Here is a 19730-nt window from a genome sequence, read left to right as displayed (position 1 = left end):
TCTGTATTTTCCTGGACATGTCAGGCTTTTCAGTTCTTAAAAATTCCTCCCAGGAAAATACGGATGTATGGTAACCCTATTGGTACAAAAAATACATGCTGTGGCACATCCCTTAAATCAGAACTTTTTATAGGGAACCGGTTGTTAAGATTTTTGCAGCTCATCACTGCCATGGATAGTGGGTATCATAGGCTGGGGGAGGCTGTACCTCCCCAAACAGTCAGGTGTGACCCGCCCATGCTCCACCTCCAGGTCTCCCTCTGTGGCTCCCCCCCATGCAGTGGTCCTGACTTGGACTGGGAGCACGCAGCCTGCCTTCCTGGCACTCCGCACCTTGAGAGTATGGGGACGTGCAGCCCGCCCTCTCGGCGCTGGGGAGGCCGGGGCCGCGCAGCCCGCCCTCTCGGCGCTGGGGAGGCCGGGGCCGCGCAGCCCGCCCTCTCGGCGCTGGGGAGGCCGGGGCCGCGCAGCCCACCCTTTCAGGACTCTGGGGCTGGGGAGGCTGCGGCTGGTGCCACCCGCCCTCTCAGCACTCCGGGACTGTGGGGCGGGGCTAGTCTGGGGCAGGGGCTGGTGGTCGCAGTGGTAGGGCTTTGGGCTTCAGCGGCAGGGTGGAAGGGGTGGGGCCTCTGGCAGAAGGGGCAGAACTCGGGGGCTAGCCTCCCCCAGACAGCGGTTCATGTGCCACCCACGATAGGCACTTTAGAATGGGATCCACAAAAGCCAGCATGCTGGGTGGGAGCTGTCAAAGCTAGAAAATGGGAGCTGCTGTTGAGGGAGCCCTTTTAAATCGCTGGTCCCGGCGCAGCTGCTTCTTTTTCCCTCCCCTGTCGGTGGCTGTGGGGGGAGGGCAAAAGGGGCAGCGACATTACAGTGCTGCTGTGGCAGGGCTTTAAGGAGGGTCCTTTGGTGTGCCAGGACTTTAACGTTGGCTGTATATGGGCCGGTACCAGCTTCTTACTGGTACACCATACTGGCCCATACCGGCCTACTTTTACCTCTGAGAAAGAGCTTTCTCTTCCCATTTTGTGTGGAGGTAGCCAGCCTCTGAGTACACCTGCCGGATTAGGTTCCAGAGGTGAGTTAGGTGGAGAGCACCCATCTTCCCTGGGCTCACGGATCACTCTGGGGCTTAGGTGGGAGCTCGGCGCCTGGATGTCGAGATTGAGAAAGTAGTGTGCGTGCCCAGAGGCTAAATCACCTAGAGAACTTTTACTGAAAAAAACATAGGTGCTGAGTGAGTTTAGGCACCTACAGGGTTGGGGCAGCCAGGCTGGGGTTTTGTGGATCGCAGTGGTGCCTAAATACCTTTGTGGATCTGGGCCAACATATCCGTTACTCGGCTCCCATCAATGATGGATCCTCCAAGATACCTGAGGACCTTAGTGTTCCAAAGCCAGTCCTGGACTTCTAGCAATAGGACAGGATAGGAGGACAAATAAACTGCTAGCAAGAGGAGAAAAGCCACATAAAACATACTATTTCTACTGAAGCAGTGGCACGGCCTCTAATGGTAAAGAACTCACCATCAACTCTTCATAGATTGGCTCCATCATGGTACTAATCATTTGAGGCCACATTTTAAAATTTAGGGACATTTATGCTACCTACAAATCTCACGTTGGTGAAAATGGATAGTTCAGCAATTTCCTGATCAGGGCAAGGCCACAATAACCCAGCTCCTCCACAACTCGGGTGGCCACAGCCACGATTTTCAAAACTGGGTATCTGAATTTCAAAAGCTTGTAGCACCCATTGACCTTAATGGGAGCTGCTGAGTGCTCAGCACTTGTGAAATTTGGGCTACTGGTTTAGGTGCCTAAATGTGGACTTCAGAGCATAACTGTAGGTATCAAATTTTGAAAATCTTGGCTTAAGTTTAACAGATATAAAATTGACATTTTTTGTCTCTAAACTTATGGAGTTTGGGGGGTCTACTATATCTTTGACCATTAATTTAAGACATGTCAGGACCCCCAAAACATGAGATTAAAAAAGTACATCTGTATGTCTAGCTGTAAAAAGATCTGTAAAAAATATACAATGTTGGGGAAAAACCCTATCATAAAATAACATCTTTTCAGACCATGTTATTTGAATGCAATACAGAACTAACTAATGTTGTAAGAAAAGTGTGATCCATTAACCAATTTCATGTTATATTTATTAATGCACCACTTAGACACAATGTTGCTTATTTTTCAGTAGATTCAATTAAATCTCATCATTAGGAAGATGTTACTTTTTTAAGCAGACCATATGAAAAACAGAAGAGAAATGGTCATCTAGACCAGTATCCAGATTAATCAAGCAGAGTAATAGATTGCAGAAAAATCATGTTTTTGTTTAAATGTATTAACTGAAGAGGCCAATTGAGATTAGTATAGGAATGCCATCCCTGGACACTGTCTCATTTACAGCACTGCCTTGGAGAATAATGTGCTGGCACATATTTCTGTGATGTTGACTAAGGTTCCACTCACTCTCCAGCTGGGAACATGTGTTCAATTCTTTATGGTAATGGGCATTTGCATGCTCCTGCTTTCTCTGTTTACCTGACTGTTTTCTTCATGTCGTTCTAATGTCTGGTTTGCAGATTGATTGTGCTCAGAGGAGATATAAATACTTTTGGTGGAATCAGTAGTGTAATGTGTGAGTCATATGCTTTAGCAAAAAAATCTCTGTGCATTTGTATTTCACTCCTCACAGCGAATCCATTCCCTGCCTCCCCCTGACTCCCTTACAATACTGGATACATCTTTACTTTTAAAAACCTGTATACTGGGAGCTAGTTTTATGGAATTTAGCTCCCTTCGCCACAGCTCCAGAAAACCGACCTCTAGTCTTTGAACTACTATGTTCTTCTTTATTCAGGGAAAGAAATCCTTTCTTTATTTAAAAAATAGTATTTGAAGATAAAGGGCAGGGTTTGGTAGAAACCTTTTAAATTCACTTACTTGCTAGAGAATGCATCAGAGCCAGATTAAGCTCTGGCGGCTGGCGCTTTCTGAATAAATACTTGGCAAACAATTGGGAGGCCGAGATGTGAAACAATTATAGCCATGGCTATTGCATTAGCCATAGCACATTTTAATGATTTTTTCTTTTGGAGAGAAGCTCAGCAAAATTATAATTTCTTTGATAAATAATTAACAGTGTATTATTTCAATAAATAAATTAGTGTTTATATAGTAAAGAATACAAATGTTTTGTGCATACATTCTGACCTACTTCTCCAGTCCTTCTTGGCTGTTTCCCAAAGAATTATTTTTAAAAATTAATGATGAACATCAAAATATTTCTGTTTATAACATCATATCAATGGTGGTTAAATCTATAAAATAATTCAATCGTTTATCCTTCTTATCTTGGGAATGTTTAATCAAGCTTGATATTTGCTTTAAATTAGCACTGTCAAATGTACATTTGTATAAAATCTCCCAAATCATGAAAGATTTATAATTTGAAATGTATTTGGATTATTCTCTGGTTAATCAGATAGATGAAAATTAGTGGTACTGTAACTAGAACAATTAATTGGATTTAAAAATTAAAAACTAACCCTCGCATGTTACTTCCTACATTACTTCACTTTGGAAACATAAATGAAAATCTTAACTACATCAGAAGAGATTTATACACTGTTCAACAAAGCCTGAATCCCTTACTTTGTCCTTACTAAGCAAAACTGCTGTTTATTTCAATGGAAGTTTTACATTAGGAAGAAATGAATAAATGCTTCAAATTCTGGGCCTATAAAAATACTTATGTCCCGTAGGTGGGCCAAATCGACACACGTATGTATCAATTCACAGATGGCATTCATAAGTGCACATGATTTCACGTTTAACTCATATTTCGGGGTGATGATTCCTTCATTGCTCATTATAATAGATGCCTCTCACACATATCATATGCATTGAATTCAGACCTGCACTTTACTACATTTTAAAGAAAGAAAATAAAGCCATAGTGCAGATACAAATCAAAAGCAGCTTCTTAATGAAGCAATAGGCAATGGTTTAAAATACATAACTGAGATATTTAATACAACATGGCCAACGATTGTGCAGGTTATATTCCAATGCTACCTGCCAGCAGAGGGTGCACAAATTATTAATATACCCTATTTCCACCATGTACTGGTCCTCTAAGGCTAGGAAGGGAAAGCTCCTGGGCCAGTATTACCCTATTCCAGGGTTTTACGGATGAGTAATCTGGGGAACAGGGAACATGGCTGTTGAAGTAGATGGAATGGTCTGGGCAGTTGGGAGGAAGGCCCAGACTGTTGCAGTCTTAATCTGTAAATACTAGAGTGAGGTAAGTAAGGAGCTTCCTTCCCTCACAAGAGGGGGAGATGGCTCTTTGGATGACATTGGCAGAGATGCTGTTGCATAAAACAAAATAAAATCTAAAGTTTTCGTATTAATTTCCGCTCCATTAAAAAAAAAATCTGTTTGCCAAATGGAAAAAGACAAAATTGTTAGGTTAAAAAAAATCATCAAGCTATTGTCCCACATTTTCTTGATCTGAAATTCATCCTAGTGCAGAGGGTCCTGCACAAAGCTTCAGGGAAGCCATCAGTAAAGCTGCCATTTGGCCAGAGTGTGGCAGGGGTCTCAGCTCCTTTTGTGCACCTGTTATGTTGTTTCCCTACTGGCCCTCACAAACCTAGGGGTGGAGTAAGGCATCAGGATATCCCAGGAGAGATACTATGAAACACATGGTTATGCATATCCTATAGTGTCACATGCTGAGAAAGGGGTACAAAGATGCTGTGCCCATAATGACTTGACTGCAAATGGGATGGTCACGTGTTTGAAGTTAAGCACATGCCTAAGGCCCAGATCCTTAAAAGTCAGGATCCATTGAAATCAATTGGATTTAGACTACTAAATAGTTGGAAGATCTAGGCCTAAGTGCAGGGGGTGACAAAGGGGACAAAGGGGCCTGGGTGATTTAAAAGGGCCTGGCCCCTGGCCACCACCGCTGCTGTGATAGCCATGGCAGCAGCTGGGAGCATCGTGCCCTTTTAAATTGCCCGGGCAGGCCCCTGGACTCCTAGATGCATGCGACCGCTCCAGGCCCCGCAGGTCGGATTGATTGGCCAGTGTGAGCAGTCCCGGAAGTGATGGATTAGTCACTTCTGCTCTGGGCCCCATACCCCCCTAGGGATGGCCCTGGGGCCCAGAATTGCTGTCGGTGAGCCTGCATAAGTGGTTTCACATTTGAGGCCTTTCATTTTACCTATATTCTAAGTAAATTAGTGCTAGTTTGTTATTTTGCAGATGCAGATGACAATACTTTCTTCTAGTCTGTTTAGGTTGTAACTTGAGGCAGGGCTATCTCGTTCTATGTGTTTGTAAAGCACCCCTAGCAATAGGGCTTCAGTCTCAGTAGGGGTGTCAAGGGACTATTATAATTACTGCTACCAGATATGTCATGTTTCTGGTGCTCCTCAGCATTGTTACCTCTTGTTGCTGGTATGAGCAAGTAGTAATTTATGATCTGTCTATCTCACTGAACACCCCTTCCCCAGTCTCTTTCCTTGCAGTCCAGAAAGTTAACACTGATAAAATGTAGATCTCCCGATTCACAGTTGGATGTGCTTGCCAATCCTAGCAGGATAGTTATGCTTTGTGCTTTTAAATTATTTAGACCTGCCAGATAAGTCTGCATCTGTTTCATCTTAGCCTTGTCTTTTACCCTATTTTTTCATCTTATAGTATTTCCGTTAGTCATCACAGGCATGCTTATGGGGTAATACAGCTCCCTAATTCACCTGGCACTGGAAATTATGGCTTGGGCCTTCCAAAGCATTGAAAACTCTTTAGGGACTCCTCAGCTCCTCTAGACCAGCTCAGATGATTCCCTGGATAGTTGGAAAAACAAGAACACGCCCTTTCAGTTATAATATACATAGAGTTTCCTACAATCAGTGAGTACACCGAGGCAGCTTTTCTGCAGCTAGGTCTAAAAATGACAAAGTCTTGTGCTTGGGAAAATATTTGAAATGTTCACAGTGTTTAATAAACATGGATTTTCTGAAAACAAAAGTAAATACAAAAGTAATGTATGTAATGTTGAAGATTCACCGTTATATGAGGGGAAACTTTGAAATACAGTGTATCTTTCATGTGTCTTCCGTCATTTGTATTGTCACTTATGCTCAGTATGAAAGATATTTACAACGAAGATGACAGTATCTTTCCCTATCCACTCTGGGAGTTGTGGTGGATCACAACATGAGTCAACAATACAATGCTGTTTCAAAAAAGCAAATGCAATTTTGGATTGCAGTAACAAAGGCATAGAACACAAGTTGTGGGAGGTGATAGCACCATTCTATTTGGTGCTGGTTAGGCCTCAGCTGAAGTACTGCATCCAATTTTGGTCACTGCTGAATAGATAGGATATAGAAAAACTGGAAAGGATCCATAGGCGAACAACAAAGATGATCAAAGGGTTGGAATGCAAGCCATATGAACAAAGTCTGAAGCAACTGGGTATGTTTAGTTTGGAAAAGAGGAGATTAAGGGGGGACATGATAGTGATCTTTGGATACTTGAAAGGCTGCCATAAAAAAGATGGAGAAAAATTGTTTTCTCTTGCCATAGAGGGCAAGGCAAGAGGCAATGGATTCAATCTATAGCATAGCAGATTTAGATTAAATCTCAGGAAAAACTTCATAACTGTAAGAACAGTAGGACAATGGAACAAACTGCCTAGGGAAGTCATGGAAGCTCCTTCACTGGAGGTTTTCAAAAAGTGGCTGGATAGCCATCTGTCCTGGGTGGTTTAGACACAACAAGTCCTGAATCTAGGCAGGGGGTTAGAGCAGATGACCCTAGTGGTCCCTTCTAACTCTGTGATCCTAGGATTCTTCCTCTGAAGCCATTGCTAAATCTGTGACATCATATCAACAGAATTCCATGGCACTATATTGTGAAGTCATAGAAACATGATTCTGACTTCACTGCAGCATCAAGGAGAAGGTGAAGCTGGTTGTATATAGAGATATCATATTAAACCAACATCTCAAATGAAACCAGGGGAAGGCCAGATCCTAGACTTCATACACAGACCCCTATGAACCACCCTTGTAGTGTAAGAGAACCATGAAGCTGCTCTAACTAGGCAGCTGGCAATTACTCTGGCACATAGGGCATGTTGCAGGTGACAGGAGGCATGTCAACAGAGCTCTGACTAGTGTAATGGGCTCTTGAAGTGACTCTGGACTGCACCAAGTGCTATAGTGGCCCATGGCCGATCTAAAGACTGGGAAGCCCAAAAGCAGCACAAAGTCATTTTTGTCTTCCCCCATGACCTACACCTAGAGCAGCTTAGCTTGTCCCATGGGTTGCTGCTGGAAAAAGGAAAGTGGTAATGGAGTAAACTCCTTTATCATTAATGCTCTGTCTTTAAAACATTGCCCCATTGTGTTGTGAGTGTGCATGTTTAAGGCACAGGCTTAGAAAAGCAAGGGAAGTCAGAGTCAGGGTATACAGTAAGTATTGTTATAAGTATCAGAGGGGTAGCCGTGTTAGTCTGGATCTGTAAAAGCAGCAAAGAGTCCTGTGGCACCTTATAGACAACAGATGTATTGGAGCATGAGCTTTCGTGGGTGAATACCATGTAGACATGCATCCGACGAAGTGGGTATTCACCCACGAAAGCTCATGCTCCAAAAAGTCTGTTAGTCTATAAGGTGCCACAGGACTCTTTGCTGCTGTTATAAGCATTCTCTGATCAGCTCAGAAGAGGAAATTAATCTAGCAGTTGAAAATTCCCTGAAAGTGTTTTTTAGATACTACAGGAAGGTGTTTTATGAGTTGTGTGAAGAACTAGCTTATGTTCAGATCAACATGAGGTTTTAGAAACTAGTAACAAATGGGAAAACCTTGCCTGCTCCTTCACAGGCTTTGAAGGCCCCTAACTGCAGGAAAACAGTGGGCAGTCCCTGCCTGGCCTGGAGCCCAGCTTCCTCTGTGCTGTTATTCAGGGATTGTTGGGGTGGATAGATGAGCATGTGGTAAGAGGAGGGCAGGGCTGGGTGATGCATAGTTCTGCTGATCCCCTAGTTTTCTTGTCCCCTATGATGGAGAACTAGCAACTACAGAGAGGCTTCACTCCTCCTGCCTTGGGACAGGGAATGGATTCCACTTCTCTGCCTGCACCTGGGCACTTCACCAGTGCTCAACCGAGTAAGTCAGGCTGCATGCTGGGCACAGGATTTGAGCTTAAGGGCTACATTTACATCCCAAGCTGATTTACTCCAATTTATACCCACAGATTTCAGCGGCGCTGTGTAGGGTGTAAATCAGGACAGAATCTGATCCTCACTATGTTTTATTTATTACGGCAGCGCCTCCATCTCTCGTGATACCATATGTTCTACTCTTGAAAAACAGAACACCCTCAGAAACTAAAGCTCAACAAGCAAGCTGGATTGAGGGCTTTCTATTTACATGCCACTTAGGCAATCACTATTTTTCAGCACAGACACAGTGTTCTGATGTATTGTACTAACTTTCGAACAAAGTGTGCTGGAGTTGTTTTATTTTTCCCTTTATGTTTTAGTGTTCTAAAATCCAGCGCATTTTTCAAAAGAAAGAAAAAAATGATGGGGGGTTAAATTTGGAAGCAGAGTGTTTCATGTGGCTGGGGTCAGTGTACCAGTCAAGTGCTGAGTACTTTTCCTGGGTGGGATCCACAAAGGGACTTAGGCATTGCAATGCTGAGCGCTGCAGTGCCTAACTTTTAACTACCTAAAAGAATTGCAGGAACACCACACTCCACAAAATGAGGCACCTGGGCTTTTATACAATGAATGGGGTGAGGCGGGTGCCTTAGAATGTGATCCACAAAGCCAGCATGCTAGGTGGGGAGCTGCCTACTCTAGCCAATGGGAGATGCTGACCACATAGGTGTGCTAAGTCCTGCCCCTCTTTCACGGATAGGCACTTGAATCTGAGCTACCAGGGACGGGAGGGCCTCTCTCTGCTTGTGATTCACAAACTGGGGGAAGATAGGTGTACAGCACGTGGTGCCTGAAACGAAACAGCCAGAAGAAGAGGAGGAGGAGGATCTCCCTCATAAGTTTTAGCTTGGCATACAGGGAACTGACCCAGGATGTGGGAGTCCCGCCCCCCAAGGCAGAAAAGTAGGAGCATAGGGAATTTTTTCTACAAAATTTTACTTAGGTGTCAAGTGAGTTTAGTGCCTACATGGTTAGCAGCAGTTGAGCAGGAGTTTTGTGCACTGCAGTGGTGTCTGAAAACAAGGCTTAGGCACCTAAGCACCTAGGTGGATCAGACTCCTTGTATTTTTTTTTCCTGTAGTACTGTAGCCAATCCACCCCAACAACTTCCCAGCCCTGCCTCACCCCAAGTTTGCCAGCTTGGATAACTTTACCCACCTGTACTGATGGGGAACAACTGGGGCTTCTGCCCCTTTTTGCTCAGTTTTGTGTCAGACTGTGTGATTGGACTTCTCTAGGACCCTTTGATTGTCCTCAAGGTTGGAATCTTCCCCACTCCTTTTTACAGGATGGTGCCTGAGAGAATGCTGGAGTGTTTTTGCCTTTCCACCATGAGCAGCAGCAACATTTCAGCAAGCACCTCCTGGCAGAGAAGCTTGCCAGAGTAAAGTTTTACAAGCACAGTCTCCTTTCCACAGCAATTTTTCAAGTCTTTGGAGAGCAATACATGGGCCTGCTGGCTTTTGGACAGGTGTATCAGCAAGAAGGGCTGCAAGGAAAAATCTCTGCTGAATCACCTATGCTGCTTTCCTCCATTGGGATCAAGGGATTGTGGATGAGGAGCTACAGCTGTCTCCCACCCTTCCTTCCTCTGCCCTAGAATGGATTCATGGAGTGCTGGTGAGTCATTTGGGTGCTTGCTAAGGGCATTTGGGGATTAATGAGGGTTGAGAGTAGCAAAGGATACTATTTTTCTTGGGTGGGCCAAGGGCATCAGCTTTCCATAGCCTTGGGGACTGGTTAAATGGTAGCGTAGGGTAAGGGTGATTGGGTAGAGATATGCTTTGCTGGAAGGAGAATGTATTTCCTCTGTTATTGATTATTTCATGTTATTTTATGTGTTATCTATTATTAAAGCTGTGGCCTTTGTGCCAGAGCATTAATTACTTGTGATATGTTTTCCTAGGTGCTTCCCTGGGCAAGTGATCTCAGCTGTAACTTGAGAGAACTCAGTATAACAGTGCTTGTTCTTGTTGTGCACATGGCATGATTGGTGTTTGAGTCACCTGTGTTGACCTTTTCTGATTTTTGTTTGCAGCTGCATTCTTGCTTCTTGAGCCCACCAACAGAGCTGTAAAGGGCTCAGCTGCTCCCTATATATTATTATTATTGGTAACTGGGGTAGGTGGCATTGTGATTTACAAATGTCAACACTATGATTACATGACATGTAAATTATTATTTACAAGAATTAGCCTCTTGCTTTTACAGACAGTGCCATTGTTCCTGAGAGGTTGATAGGTAAGGCATATTTGGTTTTCCACATTATAGAGTGTGTGCCATAGTCACTGAATCAAGTTAATTTCTTGGATGATTTCACTGAAGCAAGCAGAGTCACATGAGAGGTGAATTTGGCCAATATAATTGCATAGAGATGGGTCCAAGCTGCAAAATTTGAGTCTGAATCTGGATCCAAATTTCAACCCCCTAAACCTCAGGGTATTTGGATCTAGAAGGTTTGTTTGACCCATTGTAGAGAAAGGGAACAGCTTAGATATTCATATCCAGGTGACGATTCTGGAATGTGTACCTTGTCTTTTCCCCAACTTTGGCAATAGTGAGTTTCAGATCTTGGATTTTATTTTTACCTCCCTCTAGACATAAATTAACATTATTTACCAAGGCAGCTCTTCCTTTTCACGTACTTTGATATATTGGGTATCTCTGTAGTGTAAGAGAGAATGATTGGCGTCTGAAAGCCCTTATCCTATCTGGACCTATTTTCCACCCACACTTTCCAGATGGGACTTTGCTTGTGGTCAGAAGGACAAGTAATCTGATTAAACAGCCCATCCTTCTACATGGAGAAAGAGGACAAAAAGGTATGTGACAGCAACAGTCTGTAACCTCAAGATGCTTTTGGACAGTTGCGCCATAAGATCTGAGCATTGATGGGATGTATTTATGGTTTATAATGGCATTTAAAGTGAGGGGGCTAGGAGTAGAATTGGAAATCTTGTAGGAGCTGCTGCTGTTCAGGAGTGCTGCGAAAGTCAGCAGTTTGAGGAAAGCTGGCCAGAAAGCTGCAGGGCAGGGATCCCAGACACAATTATACAGCAAGCTCATAAATCAAACTTCTCTCATACAGATCACATTGAGCATGCTTAGTTCACAGTTTTCAAGGTGAATTATTTCAGCTGTTTAATTTTGTTTTTGTTGTATCCAATCAGTTTAAACAGAGATTTTGGTCTGAGGATTATGTATTGCCAAATGAAAACAAAACATCACCTTGCAGGCTTTAGATGAGACTGAAACTTTCCATTTTATAAAACTATGCTGGAAGAAATGTGGGTTTTTTAACACTGTTGCTCATAAGCTAACAGACACAACTACAGTATTTCAAAGTTTATTGCTCTGGAGGGGCTGAGATAAAAGGCCATATGTTTCTAGTGTGGTCTCTTTTGACCAATAAATGTGATATTGCTTTGCTCATTCATATCTGAGAGCTTCAAATATATAACCATTTCAATTTACTATGGAAACCTTAACACACCTTTATCCATGGAGGTACTTGCTTTGTTTCTATAATGCTAATGTCTTCTTCCCTTCTTGGAATATTTGAAGAGGATTACTGGAGCTGGAGAGCGCTTCCCTTGAATGCCAAAGTCTACTAAACCTTCTTAAATATTCTGCATTGGGTATTATTCATTTAGTTTTTAATTATTAGCATTTATCTGTTTTTATATCTTTTTGCATATCACTCAGCCGTTCAAAGGAAGTATTCCCACACTGCTGGTCTGAAGAGCTTCTGTTTGAAGGCACAAGCAGCATGGGGAATCCTTCCATGTGCTGTTTATAGCCAATCCAAATAGTTGGTGATTGGCTACTGTCAGTGTACATTAAATTGATATTATTTTGGAGCCTTTGTATTTGTGATCTTAAAATAATGAGCTCAAAGAGATTACTTCAGTCTTCCTAACAAATTATGCTCACTTTGCTCTCTGTCTGTTATTGCACACTGTTTCTTCCTTCTCTCATGATTTTTTTTTTCTTTACAGATTCACCCTTTGATAACTGATGTTCTGGCCACATCTTATTTCCACATGAGCCTAAGGCTTTTGTGAGTGCAGTGGCAGGGCTTGCTAGAGAAATGAAGTGCAAAACACTTGAACAGCTTTGGTTGAACAATAGTCATTGAATAACTTATTTGATGAATTTTTTTGCAATATTTTTCAAATAAATTGCTCAGCATTTCCTCTCCTCCTCTTACCCCATCTCCATTTCCTAATCTTCTAGAGCAGGGTGAATATACATGAATTTGACAAAAACAAACAAATACTTGGGAATATTTTGTTTATTTAGCCAGTTCTAAGTTTGAGTTTCAGTTGTATTTTAGACATTGAGCATATCATTTCTGCACTGTGCCCAGCTGTTGTTAAATCACAGAAAACCAAACCTTTGCCCAGATGATAAATCTCCCTTTTAGCAGTTCATGCCATGCCCCCATTCAGCCATGTAAGGTCTCTCACTCTTTTAATGTGAACATTTCTTTTGCTCCTGATGGGTTCCTATTTACTCTAGCACTTATCTTCTACCTAGAGGGCTCAACTGTATAATTTGTGCACAGGGCATTGTGGCATTTTTGTCCTACACAGAGAGCGGGGCTGAGCTGCACCTCCACCAGAGGAGGAGGAGCACTAGAGAGATTGTGTCTCAAGCAGGCACAATCACTCCTGGGTTTGCTTCATGAACATGGGAGTACGCAATCTGCTTCACTTCCACAGGCCTGTGTGGAGAGGGAGGTATGGAGAGCATTGTCCCACCTAGTCCCCACCCCGCTCTTTGGGTGAATTGTTCCCAAAGGCAGGGAGCAGAAGTGTGAGGCCTTGCGCTCACCAGAGCAAAGGGAACATAGGGATGACTTTTGTGGGAGGCCCTTGTACAAACATGCAAAACCGGCAAAGTGTCTTGCATTCCTTTCTTCCCCATCAGCCTGACAGCTGCACGTGGGCCATCGCAGTCCACAGGGTAGTAATTTAACACTTATTGCAAAATGTATGTAAAAGGAAAATAAATGGAAACATGGTACCAGGAATGAAAGAAAAATGTAGAAAGGATATAGTAGCTTGGAAGGGTGGGTTGAAATTTGTACTGTCTCCCCTTTCTTTGATTTACCCTAGAAAAGCTTAAATTTAACTATTGATTGTCAAAAAGAGAATTAGATCTATTTTATGTACCAGTTGCGAATTTTTCATTTGAGGAAAAATATTATGGCTGAGTCAAAATTATTCCACCTTAAAAGTGTGAGGCAGACGAGCACAATGCGCCAGAGTCAATGCTCAGTGATAACAACTATGTAGAAAGAACATATAATTATCTGAAACCTTGAGGACTATGTTATAGATTGTGTCGAAAATCCCTTAAAAGCAATATACTTTATATAGCGATGAATGCTATTTAGTAAATAAATACTAATCTATAGTCTAACCATCCAACCCACACCAAAATAACACCGATTCTATCTGTAGAGAGTAAAATGTGGAAAGCATAAATGAAGTGCTTATTGTCTTGTTTTCAAAGCCTATTAACCATTTTAATTCTAATTTACTTTTCCAATTGTTTGATATTTGAAGTTGTGCAAAGAGCAATGAGTATAAATGATTTTAACAACAGTGGCTCCCAGTAAGGATGGATTTTTTTTTAAACTACAGTAATTTGTTTTTAAGTGAAGTGGGTCGCCTTGGAGAACCAAATGGCTCAGGAGATTCATAATGGGATGAACAGGCTTACACTTCTATAGCCAAACTGGTCAAGATAATTAGTGACCAAAAGTTTATTAATGATACCTGTTCTGTGGCCAACTGAAAATAAGTTGTTGATCTCCGCATAGTTCTTAGTTTAGTTGCCTCCCACCCAATGGCGGATTAACAAATTTGCTAACCCTAGTCCCACAAAAAATTGCCGCCCCCCCCACGCCAGCTCACCTCCGCTCCCTCACGGCAAGCCTGGGAGGGAGGGTCGAGAAGGGGAGTTGTGGCACATTCGGGGGATGGTGGAGGTGGAGTGATGGTGAGCTGGGGCAGGGAGCGGTTCCCTGCCCTCCCCCCAGAAGAGTTACTCCTCACGCCTGCCGGCCCCAGGTCACCTCCGCTATCACCCAAGTGTGCCGATACTTGCTTCTCCCTCCCTCCCAGCGCTTTTGCGCGGCAAGCCTGGGAGGGAGGGGGGAGAAGGGGAGTTGCGGCATGCTTGGGAGATGGCAGCGGTGGAGCGGAGGTGAGCTGGGCGGGGAGCGATTCCCACCCCCCCGGGTTACTCCCTGCACCCGCGGGCCCCAGCTCACCTCTGCTCTGCCTCCTCCAATCGTGCCGCTACTCGCTTCTCCCTCCCTCCCTCCCTCCCTCCCAGCGCTTTCGCGCGGCAAGCCTGGGAGAGGAGGCGGGCTGGGGATTTGGGGAAGGGGCAGAGTTGGGGAGAGGGCGTGAGCAAATTTGCTGCCGTAGGCCTAGGCCTTATTGGCCTAGGCGATAATACACTGCTGCTCGCACCCGCACCCTTGCTTTCTGTCTCATTATAAAGAATGGGCCAGGAGACTGGACTGTTCACTTAAAGCAGGGGTGGCCAACCTGAGCCTGAGAAGGAGCCAGAATGTACCAATGTACATTGCCAAAGAGCCACAGTAATACGTCAGCAACCCCCCATCAGCTTCCCCACCCCGCTCCCAGCACCTCCCGCCCACCGGCAGTCCCGCCGATCAGTGCCTCCCCCTCCGCACCTCCCAATCAGCTGTTTGGTGGTGTGCAGGAGGCTCTGCGGGGGGGGAGGGAGAGGAGCGAGGGCACGGCAGGCTCAGGGGAGGGGGCAGGAAGGGGTGGAGTAGGGGCAGGGCCTGTGTCAGAGCCAGGGGTTGAGCAGTGAGCACCCCCCAGCACACTGGAAAGTTGGCACCTGTAGCTCCAGCCCTGGAGTCGGTGCCTATACAAGGAGCCGCATATTAACTTCTGAAGAGCCACATGTGGCTCCGGAGCTACAGGTTGGCCACCCCTGACTTAAAGGTATTATTTCAAAGACAGGGCTGAGTCATATTGTTAGTCCAGTGTGGGAAAGCCTGTTCTGCTGTGTATAATTAGAGGACTTCAGTCTTCTAGTGCTGTCTGCCCAGCACATTACAGGGGTCCTGTAACTTCCCTTAGGGTGAATATCACCTTCTCTCTTACACAAAGGCAGATTTTGACCAGTGAAGTGGTGGAGGATGCCCCCAACTCGGGGGGAGGGATAGCTCAGTGGTTTGAGCATTGGCCTGTTAAACCCAGGGTTGTGAGTTCAATCCTTGAGGGGGCCATGTAGAGATCTGGGGCAAAAATCTGTCTCTGGATTGGTCCTGCTTTGAGAAGGGGGTTGAATTAGATGATCTCCTGAGGTCCTTTCCAACCCTGATATTCTATGATTCTTTCAACTCATGAAGTGCTATAGCATAATATAGCCACAACTGATAGCCCAACATATGGGCTGCAGTAGTAGCTATTTCCTTTCTATAGCCTGTGTGGAGGTCTCAGATAGAGTGGCCCATTCCTCAGACTGATATCAGGCCAACCTCAAAGTCCCTTCTATGCAATCTATTGTGAATCAGTGTAGTCATGGGGCACACAGGATACACAGATGCTCCATCCATGCTTCAGTTCCTCCTCCCTCAGTGTCCATTTTTGTATAAGCCCCTCCATGGGTGAGTGAATTTCACCATTAATCTTAGCTTGTTTTAGAGCTGGTGGAAACTTGGTGTTTCCATTCCAGAGGAAATTCTGACATTTCAAAACTTCCTGCAAAACAAAAATTCTGAAAAAAATGTCTTTGATAAGGTCATTTCAATCTTTCCAAAAGTGCTTCCTTTTGACTTTTGTATTCTAATAGATCTAAGCTGGAATGATAGAGCCCAAACTCAACCTTTGACTATATCAACTGAAGAAGTTCAGCATTATTGAAATAAAATGTGCTGATAATTTTTTGTTGAAAATTTAGACAAAATTGATATGAACCTGTGATATGTTTCAGTTTTGTGGCATCAGCATTTTCAAGTGGAAAACAGTTTTAGGACATTTTCAACCAGCTCTAGTTTATTGTTCACTTGTTTAAATGACAGCGTCTTGCCTTAATAATGTATGTTCTCTTGCTTTCTCATGGCCGAAGTTATCAAATGGAGCAGTGTTCTGTGTGACAGCATGGCAACCTGTGATTAAACTACTTCACTTTTTATTTTACTGTACTTTAAATGGACCAGTTTTTAAAAACGTAATCCTGGACATCCTAAACAGCCACTGTGTAAAATGGTTATGAGGATGCAGCTAATCTGCAAAGAAAACTGAAAAAACGAGAAACCTCATTCATATCCACAAACAAGGACACAACTCTAAAAAGAGAACTCACAAATCTTCATTGTGTATTTTTAGTACATGATCTTAACATTTTTCTGAGTGGAATTAAAAGGTGCTGAAGTAAACTATTTTACATATGCCAATAGAAAGGGGAGAAAATGATCTGAAAAATAGTGGGTACTTCTGCCTTTTAGGTCAGTGACTTAGTGCTATTTTTTTTTGTCTTAGTAACAGGTAGCTCAGATTCCTTGTTCATACTAGTCATAACCTATTTTCATTATTATTTTAATCTCCCTATGCTATCTCAGCAGCCGTTTCAGATGTTTTATAACTTTCAGATAAATGACATCACTTCAGTGGCATTTCTTAAAAGAGAAAATTGAAAATCAAGTAAAACGTAAAAATGGCAATATTGGGTCAGACCAATGGTCCATCTAGCTCAGTATCCAACAGTGGCCAATGCCAAGTGCTTCAGAGAGAAAGAACAGAACAGGACAATCATAACGTGATCCATCCCCCATCACCCATTCCCAGCTTCTGGCTAACAATTCAGGAAATATGTTGTGTGGGTTATTTTTGTTAGCTGGGTACACTGAGTGAATATAGCCTTCAAAAGGACCAGATACTGAGACCCTATTTCCATGAAGATTTCCACTGACTTCAATGGGAACATTCTTATCTGATTTAAAATTAAGCACGTTATTAAGTGCTTTTCTGGATCAAAGTTACTATGAGTGAGTTCAGAATCAGGCCATTTGTATTTGGTGGTGACAGCAAGGCACGTCTCTCCCAAAGATGCAGATTTGGTTCAGTATTGATTAAGTCCCTTATACCTCTGTAAATACTGTATGCAATGACTGAAAGCTACCAGCTGCTGTTAGTAAGGAAGATCTTAGTGAATAATGAAAGGGGGTGGGGAGAAGAATTGATTGTAAAACTATAATAAAATTCAAAAATTATCATCTGATCAGCCAACCTTAGTGGTGGACCATAAGAATATAAATATGGATCTCTGCTGAAACTGTCTATTTTCTCTTCACAACATTCAAAAGACTGGAATTTGTTTCTAAGGCATAATCCTTGATTCACTCCATTGCAGTATGGGCTAAAAGTCTGGGGGAAAAGCTGTCTCTATCGCAAACTGAAGAAAGAAAGTAAAATCCCAGTGGAAAAAATTGATAACAGCTCTTACTTTGTGTTTCACTCAGACAGGCTTTGCAGGTCCTTCTGGTTCATCAACCAAACCTGGGTTAAAAGGCGGCAGTACTATCATTGCTGCTGTAACTGCCGCTGTTCTATCCAGGGTAATGTTCAGTGAAATAACACTCTTTGAGGAACAGCACAGTGACAGTACTAGCTGTTAACCTAAGAATGTCAATAATAATTTGACCAGAACACAAGGCCTAGTTTCCTTCTCCTCTCTTCCATTAAAGTATTTCCAGCATTCTGTCATTAAATTCCTGGCTGTACCTGACATACCTTACTGTGCGCTTTTTCTGTTACTCTAAATACTCTACTATACACAGTTGCACGATCTCAAGCAAGGGGAGGTTCCCATTAGTTCATATCTATCATGACAGATGTGCATGGTGAAACTGTCAATTGCATGTCAGTTGTAGCATAGTGTATGGAATCTCTGAGGGCCAGATGCTACACAGAGTGCCAATGACTTCACATGACATTCCAACCATTGAAATCCTGCAGCCTTTTGTCCTGCGGTTAGCAAGTTGTGTCTTGCTTATCGTCAAAGTGAGCATACTCAGGAAAAATGCAACATTTATTTAGCGTAGAAATTGGAGAATCCACAGAGCATTTCTGTCAACTTTCTCTATAAGCTGCACCAACTGTTGACAACACGGGTGTTCATCATTTTATCTCCTTTATACTACTACATGGTTACTAAATACTGATGATCCAACAATCCCCGATCCAGCTCTGGGCAGGTAATTTTTAGATAGTGGTTTGGATGCTGAAGGCCAAAGATACAGAAGATACCAAGTAAGATGGGATACTCAAGCACCCAAGGGCACTGGGATATTAACTAGGATTTTGAATCCAGCTTACTTTAACCTGAAAAAGGGTTTAGTAATAGATGTGAGTTAAAACTAGCAGAAAGGTGAAAGATATCAATACATAGAAGAAAGAAAAATGATTTCTAAAGGGAACTGGTTCAGAAACATTTTATGTGCCTAGATAACAAACTAGTATTTGGAAATTCTGAAACGTGTGATGCACACCATCAAATAGGGGATTTCTTAAATACAGTTGTATGCTAATTGCTCATTTTAGGCAGTGATTTGTCCGAAGCAGTAAATGATCCTAGACCTTTCTGTCTTAGTAAAAAAAAACAAAAAACTTGCTACTAAGATGCTGGGGAGTGTTAGTCACCAATCAGTGACATCCACTTTTCTAAACCCTGAATAGAAATGAATTCAATAAAAAAAGACATAATGACGGATTTATAAAAGTAACATTCCTTTATATAGTGGTTTTCCTATTCTAATGTTTCTTTCCTATAATCCTTTAAAATTATGCAAAAAGTTATTATTTAAGTAATAGTAAAGAATTCATTAAAAGATTAATAGTTCTAGTTTACCAATTGGCTTACCAGATCACTTAATTATTTAGTTCATTAATTCTGTAAATGTCAGACTTACCATGAACTCCAGTGATTTTCATAAGTAAGGTTATATTTCTACTAGCAATCACAGTCTAACAACTTCAAATAGGAATTTTGCATCATTTATACTCTTCAAATGAAATAAAATATTTTTTATTGTGTGTGTGTGTGAACCAACAAAGGAAATCCAGCCACAGAGCAATTTGAACAGTTTAATCTAGCTATTCAGCCCCAACCGTGTCCATTTAAAAAGACTGTGCAGGGCAGCTGTAATGGAAAAAAAAATCTCCAAAAATGATCAAGAAAATAGCTTCCAGATTAAGCAATATGAAGGACTCTTCTTTTGGGATCCTCACTTTCCATTTTTTAAAATTCCTATCATTAGCTGAATATAAGGTCTTTTATAGCTGCATATTTTATTTTATTTATTAAAAATTGTTACTGCAATAGCTTTGAGAGAAGCAACATATCATTATCAAAAGGGTCCAAGTGCACAGTTGACAGGTCACATAAAACGAATATAATTTATACCATGCTAATG

General features: G+C 42.6%; 1 protein-coding gene across 4 annotated transcripts in view; it reads left to right on the top strand.

The window, feature by feature from the left end:
* The first annotated feature begins 6920 nt into the window (after window positions 1-6920).
* MDFIC (MyoD family inhibitor domain containing) overlaps window positions 6921-19730 on the top strand; it is a 156035-nt gene continuing 143225 nt past the window's right edge. The window contains exons 1-2 of one of the 4 annotated variants that reach the window (XM_045010789.1): window positions 6921-6995; window positions 9549-9880. In XM_045010789.1, coding sequence (XP_044866724.1) covers window positions 9862-9880 — 19 coding nt within the window. In that variant the 5' untranslated portion in view covers window positions 6921-6995; window positions 9549-9861. The other 3 variants (XM_045010942.1, XM_045011007.1, XM_045010874.1) reach the window with 3 other exon arrangements.

The sequence above is a fragment of the Mauremys mutica genome, chromosome 1, assembly GCF_020497125.1.
Source record: "Mauremys mutica isolate MM-2020 ecotype Southern chromosome 1, ASM2049712v1, whole genome shotgun sequence".
In the NCBI taxonomy this organism is placed as follows: Eukaryota; Metazoa; Chordata; order Testudines; family Geoemydidae; genus Mauremys; species Mauremys mutica.
The sequence above is the reverse complement of the archived record's forward strand: the minus strand, read 5'-3'. Positions and strand labels throughout refer to the sequence as shown.